Source organism: Erpetoichthys calabaricus, chromosome 4, assembly GCF_900747795.2.
Source record: "Erpetoichthys calabaricus chromosome 4, fErpCal1.3, whole genome shotgun sequence".
NCBI lineage: Eukaryota > Metazoa > Chordata > Cladistia > Polypteriformes > Polypteridae > Erpetoichthys > Erpetoichthys calabaricus.
Window position 1 is genome coordinate 206,401,515 of NC_041397.2, and position 11,750 is coordinate 206,413,264.

General features: G+C 41.7%; 1 protein-coding gene across 1 annotated transcript; it reads left to right on the plus strand.

Moving 5' to 3' along the window:
- The first annotated feature begins 6,127 nt into the window (after nucleotides 1–6,127).
- LOC114651196 (tigger transposable element-derived protein 1-like) lies at nucleotides 6,128–11,750 on the plus strand. The gene is made up of 4 exons (XM_051926640.1): nucleotides 6,128–6,526; nucleotides 6,608–7,695; nucleotides 11,404–11,543; nucleotides 11,743–11,750. The coding sequence occupies exons 1-4, from the start codon at nucleotides 6,128–6,130 to the stop codon at nucleotides 11,748–11,750; spliced, it is 1,635 nt and encodes a 544-aa protein (XP_051782600.1).

Below are 11,750 nucleotides of genomic sequence, written 5' to 3' on the forward strand. Positions count from 1 at the left end.
CGAAGCACCATGCGGGAAGCATATCGCTTGACAAAGCCGCCACATGTAAGCCCAGCAAAGAAGGGAGCACTGTGAAGGTTATCTTTCAGTGTTTTTTGAGGAGCGTCCGTGTCCTCTAGGGGTGCGAACAGCCCCCGTGCTCATAATATATTTGAGGAGTTTTATTTCATACATAATACGCACTGTGGTTCGGTAGTTTCTCAGCCATCTGCCAATAGCGTCCCTTGTATGAAATCAACTGGACAAACCAACTGATGAAGCATGTACCAGAAATTAAAAGACCCATTGTCCGCAGAAATCCGCGAACCAGCAAAAAATCCGCGATATATATTTAAATATGCTTACATATAAAATCCGCGATAGAGTGAAGCTGCGAAAGTCGAAGCGCGATATAGCGAGGGATTACTGTATTCTGCGTACAAGAGACTAAATGGAAGGGGAGTAAAGCCAGGTGGAACAGAGGTGGATTCAAATTGTTCTATCATGGTATGAATGGGAGGAGAAGTGGAGTAGGAGTTATTCTGAAGGAACAGTATGTCAAGAGTGTTTTGAAGGTGAAAGGAGTATCGGACAGAGTAATGATTATGAAGCTGGAAATTGAAGGTGTGATTATGAATGTTGTTAGTGCATATGCACTGCAAGTTGGGTGTGCAATGGGTGAGAAATAAGATTTCTGGTGTGAGTTTGATGAGGTGATGGACAGTGTACCCAAGGGACAGAAAGTGGTGATTGGAGCGGATTTCAATGGACATGTTGGTGAAGGGAACAGTGGAGATGAGGAGGTGATGGGTAAGGTATGGTATCAAGGAAAGGAATGAAGAAGGTCACAGGATTGTGGATTTTGCCAAAAGAATGGGCGTGGCTGTGGTGAATACATATTTTAAGAAGAGGGAGGAACATAGGGTTACGTACAAGAGTGGAGGAAAATGCACACAGGTAGATTATATCCTATGCAGAAGAGTCAATCTGAAGGATATTAAAGACTGCAAAGTGGTGGCAGGGGAAAGTGTAGTTAGGCAGCATAGGATGGTGGTCTGTAGGATGACATTGAAGATCAAGAACAGGAAGAGAGTGAGGGCAGAGCCAAGGATCAAATGGTGGAAGTTGAAAAAGGAAGACTGCAAGGTTGAGTTCAGGGAGGAGGTAAGACAGGCACTGGGTGGCAGTGAAGAGTTACCAGACAGCTGTGCAACTGCAGAAGAAGTAGTAAGGGTGACAGCAAGAAGGGTGCTTGGTGTGACATCTGGAAAGAGGAAGGAGGAAAAGGAAATCTGGTGGTGGAATAAGGAAATACAGGAGAGTATACAGAGGAAGAGGATGGCAAAGAAGAAGTGGGATAATCAGAGAGATGCAGAAAGTAGACAAGAGTACAAGGGAATAAGGCACAAGGTGAAGAGAGAGGTGGCGAAGGCTAAAGAAAAGGTGTATGATGAGTTGTATGAGAGGCTGGACATGAGGGAGAAAAGGACCTGTACCGATTGGCTAGACAGAGGGACCGAGCTGGGAAAGATGTGCAGCAGGTTAGGGTAATAAAGGATAAAAATGGAAACATACTCACAAGCAAGGAGAGTGTGTTGAGCAGATGGAAAGAGTACTTTGAGAGGCCGATGAATGAAGAGAACAAGAGAGAGAAGAGGTTGGATGATGTGGAGACAGTGAATCAGGAAGTGCAACAGATTAGCAAGGAGGAAATAAGGACAGCTATGAAGAGGGTGAAAAATGGAAAGGCCGTTGGTCCAGATGACATACCTGTGGAAGCATGGAGGTGTTTAGGAGAGATGGCAGTGGAGTTTTTAACCAGATTGTTTAATGGAATCTTGGAAAGTGAGAAGATGCCTGCGGAGTGGAGAAGTGTACTGGTACCAATTTTTAAGAAGAAGGGGATGTGCAGGACTGCAGTAACTACAGGGGAATAAAATTGATGAGCCACAGCATGAAGTTATGGGAAAGAGTATTGGAAGCTCAGTTAAGAAGTGAGGTGATGATTAGTGACCAGCAGTATGGTTTCATGCCAAGAAAGAGCATCACAGATGCTATGTTTGCTCTGAGGATGTTGATGGAGAAGTTTAGAGAAGGCCAAAAGGAGCTGCTTTGCGTCTTTGTGGACCTGGAGAAAGCATATGACAGGGTGCCTCGAGAGGAGCTGTGGTAATGTATGAGGAAGTCAGGAGTGGCAGAGAAGTACTTAAGAGTTGTACAGGATATGTGCAAAGGAAGTGTGACTGTGGTGAGAAGTGAAGTAGGAGTGACGGATGCATTCAAGGTGAAGGTGGGATTACATCTGGGATCAGCTCTGAGCCCCTTCTTATTTGCAATGGTGATGGACAGGTTGACAGATGAGATTAGACAGAAGTCCCTGTGGACTATGATGTTTGCTGATGACATTGTGATCTGAAGCGAGAGTAGGGAGCAGGCTGAGGAGTCCCTGAAGAGGCGGAGATATGCTCTAGAGAGGAGAGGAATGAAGGTCAGTAGGAACAAGACAGAATACATGTGTGTGAATGAGAGGGACGTCAGTGGAATGGTGAGGATGCAGGAAGGTGGACGAGTTTAAATACTTGGGATCAACAGTACAGAGTAATGGGGATTGTGGAAGAGAGATGAAAAAGAGAGTGCAGGCAGGTGGAATGGGTGGAGAAGAGTGTCAGGAGTAATTTGTGAGACTGGTATCAGCAAGAGTGAATGGGAAGGTATACAGGACAGTAGTGAGACCAGCTATGTTATATGTGTTGGAGACGGTGGCACTGACCAGAAAGCAGGAGACAGAGCTGGAGGTGGCAGAGTTAAAGATGCTAAGATTTGCACTGGGTGTGACAAAGATGGATAGGATTAGAAATGAGGACATTAGAGGGTCAGCTCAAGTTGGACGGTTTGGAGACAAAGTCAGAGAGGCGAGATTGCATTGATTTGAACATGTGCAGATGAGAGATGCTGAGTATTTTGGGAGAAGGATGTTAAAGATAGAGCTGCCAGGTAAGAGGAAAAGAGGAAGGCCTAAGAGAAGGTTTATGGATGTGGTGAGAGGGGACATGCAGGTGATGGGTGTAACAGAACAAGATGCAGAGGACAAGATGATATGGAAGAAGATAGATCTGCTTTCGCATCCCCTAACAGGAGCAGCTGAAAGAAGAAGAAGAAGGGTTGTGCTGTGTACTGGTACTAGAAAAGTACTTGAAAAACCTAAAATTTAAAACAGTACGATACCAGCATTTCTGGTACAGTTTTGGCACAATCGAGACTTCACGGGGGCCCCCATCCCACTTCTTATTGCTTTGATCCAATCAAGACTACTTGGAGGAATTGCTTCGACACTCACTTTATGCTATCAAAAGGGAAGAGGTGTGTAGTACAGCGTGATGCACTAAGAAGGCTGGAGTAAGATGGTGGGGGGCGGGGATGGTTTGGAGTTATCCATTATTTGCTTCAAAACTGTTTTGGTATTGGTACTGAGTTCTGAAAGCTGGTATTGATACCAAAGTCAAAATTTTACCACCAATCCAACGCTAAATGACTTCTACCCCAGCATTTTGGTACAGTAAGCGACAGCACTTACCTTGTACAGTGATGAATAAATAAACAATATTATTGCTGTTGTAAAGAATATCATTACTGGTGAACGGAATAAATAAATACTGTACACATCTACTGTTGTACCTTCTTCACATGGTAACACTTGGCCATCCAATCTCGCCTACATTTGATCTGCCCTATACCATGTCCTGCAACGAGGTGCAGGTTGCTTCACCACACACAACTGTAGGTGTGTCATTGTCTTCCTGTCAGGAATGGCTTTCAAACAAGCAAAAGAAAACAATATTAAAAAATGTACAAGTTGAAGTAACTGCTGTCAGGATAAAACTGAAAGAGTAAACTAATTTATACTTGAAGTCACACAGACTGTGTTGTCATTTTTAAAGATTTTTATTCTTTGTAACTCATTTAGGAAATATATAAATATATTCAATTTTGTTCCACTTATTATTTATGTGACATGAGTAATGGCCCATTGCGTCTTTGACATTTATGGAACTTCTGCTCTAAATACTGCTGTGAGGCTGGTTGAGGTTATCAGTTGGATTAAACTCAGACCTTTGGTGTAGTCAGTTGCTTTTCCAAGTAGGCCAAGTGTAAGGTTAATTTTGGTTTCATTGCTTTTTTTGACTTTGATTTTTGATTCGCTGCAGTGCTTTGGTTGCTCACTGCATTTCTGATCTCTCTTTTTCGATCTTTGCCTGGGACTGACTATGATTCGAGTTCTCATTATTATCTCCTGGTCTTTTTATCACTCACTAAAATCCCCAAAGATTTCTCTGTTTTAAGAATGCCAAGTCTAAACATTTGCCAATGCTTTTTAAAGGAAGAATTTGAAATTTCATAAATGCGTAGAGTGCACTGTACTCAGAATATTTCAACAAAAATTGACCTGACATGACACATTTCCATGAAGAATAAGTGTACCGAATTTCCACAAAATCAGTGCTTTTTGCTATGTGTGAATGCACCTAACAAAAACATCCAGAGAAGAGCAACTAAACTGATTTTGTGACTGAGAGGGATGAGTACTGAGGAGAAATTGAAGGAATTGAACATTTTTAGTCTAAGGAAATGAAGGTCAAGACGTGACATTGAAGTGTTTAAAATAATGAAGGGAATTTGTGTAGTGGGTCCCAGCTGTTACTTTAAAATGAGTTGAACGAGAACACTGAGACGCAGCTGGAAACGTGTTAAAGGTAAAATTTTGCCCAAATGTTACAAAGTCTTTCTTCTCAGAAATAACTACAGACACATGGAATAAATTACCAGAGAGTACACAGCAGCGTTGGAGCATGAGGCAGTTAAAGCCGGTTTGCAAATCAGATGCATTGAAAAGCAAGATTTTACATGTAGGGTAGTTCAACATCAGCAGCCCCATCTATGTCGGTCAACAGTGTCTCGAGGAAGTGAAAAACTTCACCTTTCTCTGTAGCATTGTAGCGACAGACAGTGGATCCAACCAAGACACACTGTGTCAGATTGAGAAGGCTATGACTATTATATTAATCCAACAACATCTCCCTGTCAACTAAAATTCACCCTCTGAATTCGACTGTAATTCCTACTGCTATCTATGCCAGTGAAACGTGGAAGACAACTGCAACCATTGCAAAATACCTGAACTTTTTCCAGCAACAGTGTGTCAAATGAATCCTTTGCATCTCAAACCATGACCACTTTAGAAATGACAAAGTATATCGTTGAAACACCTCTCTCTCTTCTAGCTCATATTGTCACTGAACGTCACTTTCGGTTTGTGGGCCACATTCTCCACGTGCCTCCAGAACATCTATCAATAGTGGCCATGCTGCAGACACCAGTGCATGAGAAACAGAAGCAAGAGTGACTGAGGCAAACATGGTGGCACACCTTTCTCGAAGACCTTCATTAAGTCAACTTGGCATGGGACGAAACCGAGGCTGCTTCTATTGACTGGGCTCAATGGCCGTCTAGCACAGAAGGAACTAAATCTAGGTTAAGAGTAATAATGTAGTGGCTTGGGTTTGCTGTATGACATGATTGGAAAAGCATGGATACTCTCAGTGGAAGGAAGAAGGCTGAGTGGACAGAAGAAGCTTAGTCGGTAAGAGATTTGAACGTGGTGAGTGTGAAGGCAGTGGATGCTACAGAAAGGGGATCCTAATGGCTGACCCCTAACACTTGGTAAGTGGTCTGCAAGTAAATGAAGATGGTAGCTGCTATAAGAATGACACATTTTAAATTACAGTGGTGCCTCGCATAAAGAACGCCTCGCACAGCGAACGCTGCACACAACGAACTTCATTTCATGATTCATACAACGAACTTCGTTTCACACAACGAAGTCGCCCGAGCTTCCACGACCGCTTTGCCCGAGCTTCCACGACTGCTTCGCCCGAGCTTCCACGATCGCTGCCGATGTATTGCATCCTTCCGCGCAGGCACTGCAGGCAGTCGTTAGTCACTGCGCTTAACTTAAGCACGTATCGCGGCAATCTTTCTTCATTACAAATTAAATCACGCACGTATCACGGCAGTCGTCCTTTTAAGTTAAACTCAATATTTTTTTTATATCATGGCTTCTAAAAAAAGCAGGAAGGTGATTTCTGTTGAAATGAAACAGGAAATAATTAGAAGGAGTGAATGTGGGGTAAAACAGTGTGACCTCGTCAAAGAGTTTGGCCTCAGCAAGACCACCATTTTCACCATTTTGACAAATAAGGATGCAATCAAATCAGCCAAAGTAGCCAAAGGAGTATCAAAACTATTTCATGAAAAACATAGGTCTTCAATCCACGAGGAAATGGAGAGGCTATTAGCGATTTGGATTAAGGACAGGCAGGTGAAAGGTGACGTAACAACCCAAGATATTATCTGTCACAAAGCCAAGAGAATTTATGACGATCTAAAGAAAAACGTCCCTGGAAGTAGCAGCAATCAAGATAATGAAGAAGAATTCAAAGCCAGCAGGGGGTGGTTTTTTAGATTTAAGAAAAGGTGTGGAATCCACAGCGTTACTATGCATGGTGAGGCTGGCAGTGCTGACAAGAAAGAAGCAGAAAAGTTCTCTATTAACTTTCAAAAATGTATTAAGGATGAAGGATACTGCCCACAACAAGTGTTCAATGCCGATGAAATGGGTCTTTTCTGGAAAAGAATGCCGAGCAGAACCTTCATTACAAAAGAGGAGAAGAAATTGCCAGGACACAAAGCCATGAAGGACAGACTTACCCTTATGTTTTCGTCTAATGCCAGCGGAGACCTCAAGATCAAACCTCTATTGGTTTATCACTCTGAAAATCCCAGAATTTTCAAGAAAAATAACGTTATTAAGTCCAAAGTGCCCGTCCATTGGAAGTCCAATCAAAAAGCCTGGGTGACCCAAGTTATCTTCAACGAATGGATTCTGGAAACCTTTGCTCCTGCCGTGAAGAAATTCTTGCTGGAAAAAGAACTGCCGCTCAAAGCCCTTCTGATACTTGACAATGCCCCTTCTCACTCAAAAGACCTAGAGGAAATATTGCAGGAAAATTATCCTTTTATCAAGGTGCAGTATTTGCCACCAAACACCACATCCATTCTTCAGCCAATGGATCAGCAAGTTATTGCGAACTTTAAAAAACTCTACACTAGAGCCCTCTTTAATAAGGTGTTTGAAGAATGCGAGTTTGGTGGAGACAATATGACTGTCCGAAAGTTTTGGAAGGAGAAATTTGATGTCCTTATGGCAATACGACTTATACAGAAGGCCTGGGAAGAAGTGTCACAAAGGACCCTCATTTCTGCTTGGAAGATGCTTGTGCCTTCGTGGACCCAGGAAGAAGCAGTAGTTGATGACACAGAAGTGGTGAAGGACATCATCACAGTGGCCCAAAGGTTGGAATTAGAGGTAGAGGAAGAGGATGTAGAGGAGCTTATTGAGGAACACGAAGAAGAGCTGACAACTGAAGAGCTCCAAGCACTTCTGGTCCAGCAACAGGACAATGCTCAAAGGGAAGCGTCATCTGATAACGAGGAGCAACAATCAAACAATCAACCAATCCCAACTGCTGACATCAAGAACATCCTGGTCAAATGGAAAGCAGTTCAGGAGTTTACCAATGCCCACTATCCGGATTCAGCTGAAGCAAACAGGATCAACGATCTTTACTCCGATACTCTTGTCCGTTATTTCCGGCAGATGTTGAAGAAAAGAGAAAAACAAACGACTTTGGACAGGTTTTTCATGAAACCATCGGCCAAAAAGCAGAAAATGGATGAAGATGTGCAAGATTCGGTAGACTCTACTTAGTCTGTCTTAAAATTAACAAAATGTGTGTTTTTTTTTAAAAAAATTATGTTTTTAGATGTATCTAAATAAAAATAATAACAAAAAATTTATCTTTTTTTATGTCATCTTAGCATATTTTATGCTACAGAACGAATTATTTTTTTTAACATGTATTGTTATGGGAAAACGCGTTTCACATAACGAACTTTTCGCATAACAAACTTGCTCCTGGAACGAATTAAGTTCGTTGTGTGAGGCACCACTGTATATTTAAACACCTTAGATTTTATACACAAGAACATAATTAATCTCAAAAGTGAATGAGTTTATGTAGTCTGGTGAACTGATGGGAAAACTCTGAAAGTGTGCACTCCCACAACTGAAATGCACACTTTAATTCTCCCATTAAACATATTAAGCTCTATGTCAATAGTCAAGTTTGTAAAGTCACAATATGCAGAGTGGATGCCTTTGCTGCTTCTTTACATTTGTACTTTCATTTGAATTTCCAACTAAAGAATACATTTTTAAGGCGATTCCAAATGCCATTAAGACTAGAGATTGACAAAATAGTTCTGAAATTTAGATGACAGCACTACTTGTGCACACTTTTTTAATAATATGGGAAATTTTATTAATAATTATTATTACTAATCATTTGGACTCAGTTCTAACTAAATTACAGAAAACTCAGTCATCTTTCTTGCAGATCTATCATTCTGTAATTAAAGGCTTTCCGCACAGGAGCTGTTTCAAAATTGACATTTTAAGATTGGAAGTTGAATTCAAATAAAAGTGCACTTGACAAAGTTACCTTCTGTACCAGGCTGACCAGGACATGACATGCACAAGATTGATATCTAAAAAGATAAATCCACACCACCTACTTGCAGGGCCGGATTTTCCTATAGGCTAACTAGGCTTCAGCCTAGGGCCTCAAGATCAAGAGGGGCCTACATTCAAATTGTTAGCAAAATTTTATTATCTCTCATGTAATTTACAAACTTCAAAATGGAAGGTGAAAGGGCCTCATAAGTGGAATAGCCTAGGGCCTCTTTTCATATAAATCCGGCCCTGCCTACTTGTGGGGTAAACCGGAGTTGCCTGTGCCATTCACTTAATTGATACCACTATGAGGGGAGGTAATGGCAGAAAACAAGAGTTATTTATTAAAATGGGTTGAAAATGATGTTTACTTTGCCACGTTATATCAGATCCACAACTCATTTGTAGGGTCTAACTTTTAATTTGAATTATTTATGTCTGTAGGAGCGTGAATAGGGAGAACTTATCTTTAGAAATGTCTCTGAACTGTAACTTCCCATAAGTTTAATCATATCTATTTTCCATATCATTTTTCACTACGACTAGTGTGAGGGACTGCAAGAATAGAAAGTGATAGTTTGTTTTATTTAATAGAATGTGTATTATAAAAAAAGAATCATTTTTATTTTAATTATGCTAAAATGTAACATAGTCTAACCAGTCTATGAATGTTCACAGGTTGAGAGGTGGTATCCCGATAATATCTACCCCTAATTCAGTCAAAGATGTCAGTATAATTGTATCTTTGCACTATTCTTCATATATTTACTGCAGTAAAGATTGCTGTGATTGTATTGCTTTATGTGTAGCTGGCCTCACTGTTCCGAATGGACAGTGTACAGCGTGTACACCCTTCCAAAACTGATCAGATTTTCAGTGTCTGTTTAGTACCCACACATTTCTTTTTATGACATGTTCAAACTAGAATTAGCTATTCACTCTAATCTGCAAAATATTCCGTGTTTCAAATAGGGATGAGGGATTCCAAGAATTTGTTCCCTACCACCTGACATATCTACCTTTTGTACCTTCAAGACTATGAACAACATTTTGAGGGTGATGCCAGCATGATGCCTCTCCAGCCCAGCAGGACCTATTGTATGTAGCAAGGGGTGTATGCCATTTTAGAGAACATGCAGGAGGAGAATCGCCAGATGTGTCAGGACCTACTGTACAGGATATACACTTTGTAAAGATTCTCTTGTACACATCTCAGAAAGCCAAGAAAGGCCACTATTATCACCTGTATTTCAAAATGTGTTTTGGCCTAACCTCAGAATTTGGCCAGCACCAACCCTACCTGTAATAAACAAAAAACACTAATTGAGTGCCCAAGACATTCTGGGACCAGCCCATTCCAGCATTGTCTGTTCTTATATGGTAATCTCAATTTATTTGGAGCCTCACAATAACTAAGACAGCCCACAACATGGAAAGATCCCAAGTGCAGCAACAGACAGACAGCCCCAGGGTCACAAAGTGAACTTTAGCCATCTTGATCAGTGTGTCTCAATCCTTGTGGTGTTGTCATTTACCTTTTCTCAATAAAGTGTCTTTGTGATCCACCAGGAGGTGACGTGGTTGGTGGTGGTTTTTGGACTCCCTTAGTGAATTGAGGTCTATCGTCAAGAGTGCTAGTTTCCCTCAGGGCCATCTTATGGGCACTGGTCGGGGGCACCAGGAGCATAGGGGCCCACAATGTTTCACCTATGTATGCTTCTGTTTTCATATCAAAACAGGGGCCCCAGTGCCTACGATGCTGATAAGATGGCCCTGGTGAGTGTGACCCACTTTTGGGTGAGAAATACTGGCTTAGTTTATACTATGCACTCTTGGCAGGATCGTCTAACACTATTCTTGATGCACCAACAATCTGGAATACTTCACTCTTAGAGAAACCCCAGGCCAGCACACTTCAGCACCTTTTCTTGATCCCTTTAGAAATGACTAGCATTCCTTCATACTGGAGGGCAGCAGCAATTAGCTCCATCACGCATGGGCATCTGAAGATCATCCATTGGTCTCTGCTGATACTTGCAATGCCGCCTCTGGGTGAGAGGGGGCACTGCTGCTAACTTTATAGTCTCTTTTTCCCTCTGCAGTGCTGAGAAAACACCCAGTGAGTGAAACCCTGCCTCTTCCAGTCAGGAACTATAATAAGTTCTGTCATCAGATGCAAAGCACACCTTCTGCATGTGGGACATCCCCAATCTTGACCAGCTCGATAGAGCCTTTAGAAAAGACAAACCCAGCAGGCCAACCAAGCAGTTTATGTATCTGTTTTCCACTCATGTGCCACCGAGTGCTTACATCATTTCGTTTGTTTGGACTCTATCATTAAATTAGGTGGCCTGGTTGGTCCCCCAACTTTTCTTGAGGGCTCCTCTCCTATTTTGCCTGTGACAGCTCTCCTCACTACTTTTCTGCATTTTCTTTTTTTCCGGTACTTGCTGGGCAAAGTACACTGCAGCCATTTGCAGTTCTAGGAAGATGTAGAGAATGCCACAAGGGTATCCCTTATGATGGCGACACATTCATGTACAGTTGAGTGCCCAATGGGGTCTGGTTGGTCTTTTGGCCTTGGAATGCCTGAGGTTTACTTTATTTTCTACACCTTCCTGGCCATCTGTCCACATCCATTGCTGTTAAGCAGAACATTAATTCTCATTCCTTCTGTTTTATATGACTTTTTATAAATAATGATTTTAGTTTTTTTTAAAACATAGTACTATTATAAAGCACTTTGATCTACTTTCATGTGTTACAATATGCTGTTTTTGTTACGTTATGAACAGATGCTCCATCATTCTAAAAGACCTCCTCCCATTCATGATATGGCATATCTTGACCTTCTTCCCGTCATCCTACTTTATCTACGATGATCTAAGGTCTTTACAACAACCTACCACTACCACCGGTGCCTGTTGGACTTTTGGTAAGTCCACAAGTCCAGCTTCCATCAGTCAGTAGACCAGTGGGTAGTAGGAAAAGATGACTTTTATAGTAGTGGTCTGGTATGAGTGACAGAAGGTGGAAAGGAGAGAGGAGTCCACTTGGCCTTTTTCTTCTTCCAGCTGGACAGGCGTCTTCCTTGGCCTCTTCTATAATCCCCTCCTGTGTCCTGTTTGATTTAGCTCAGTGA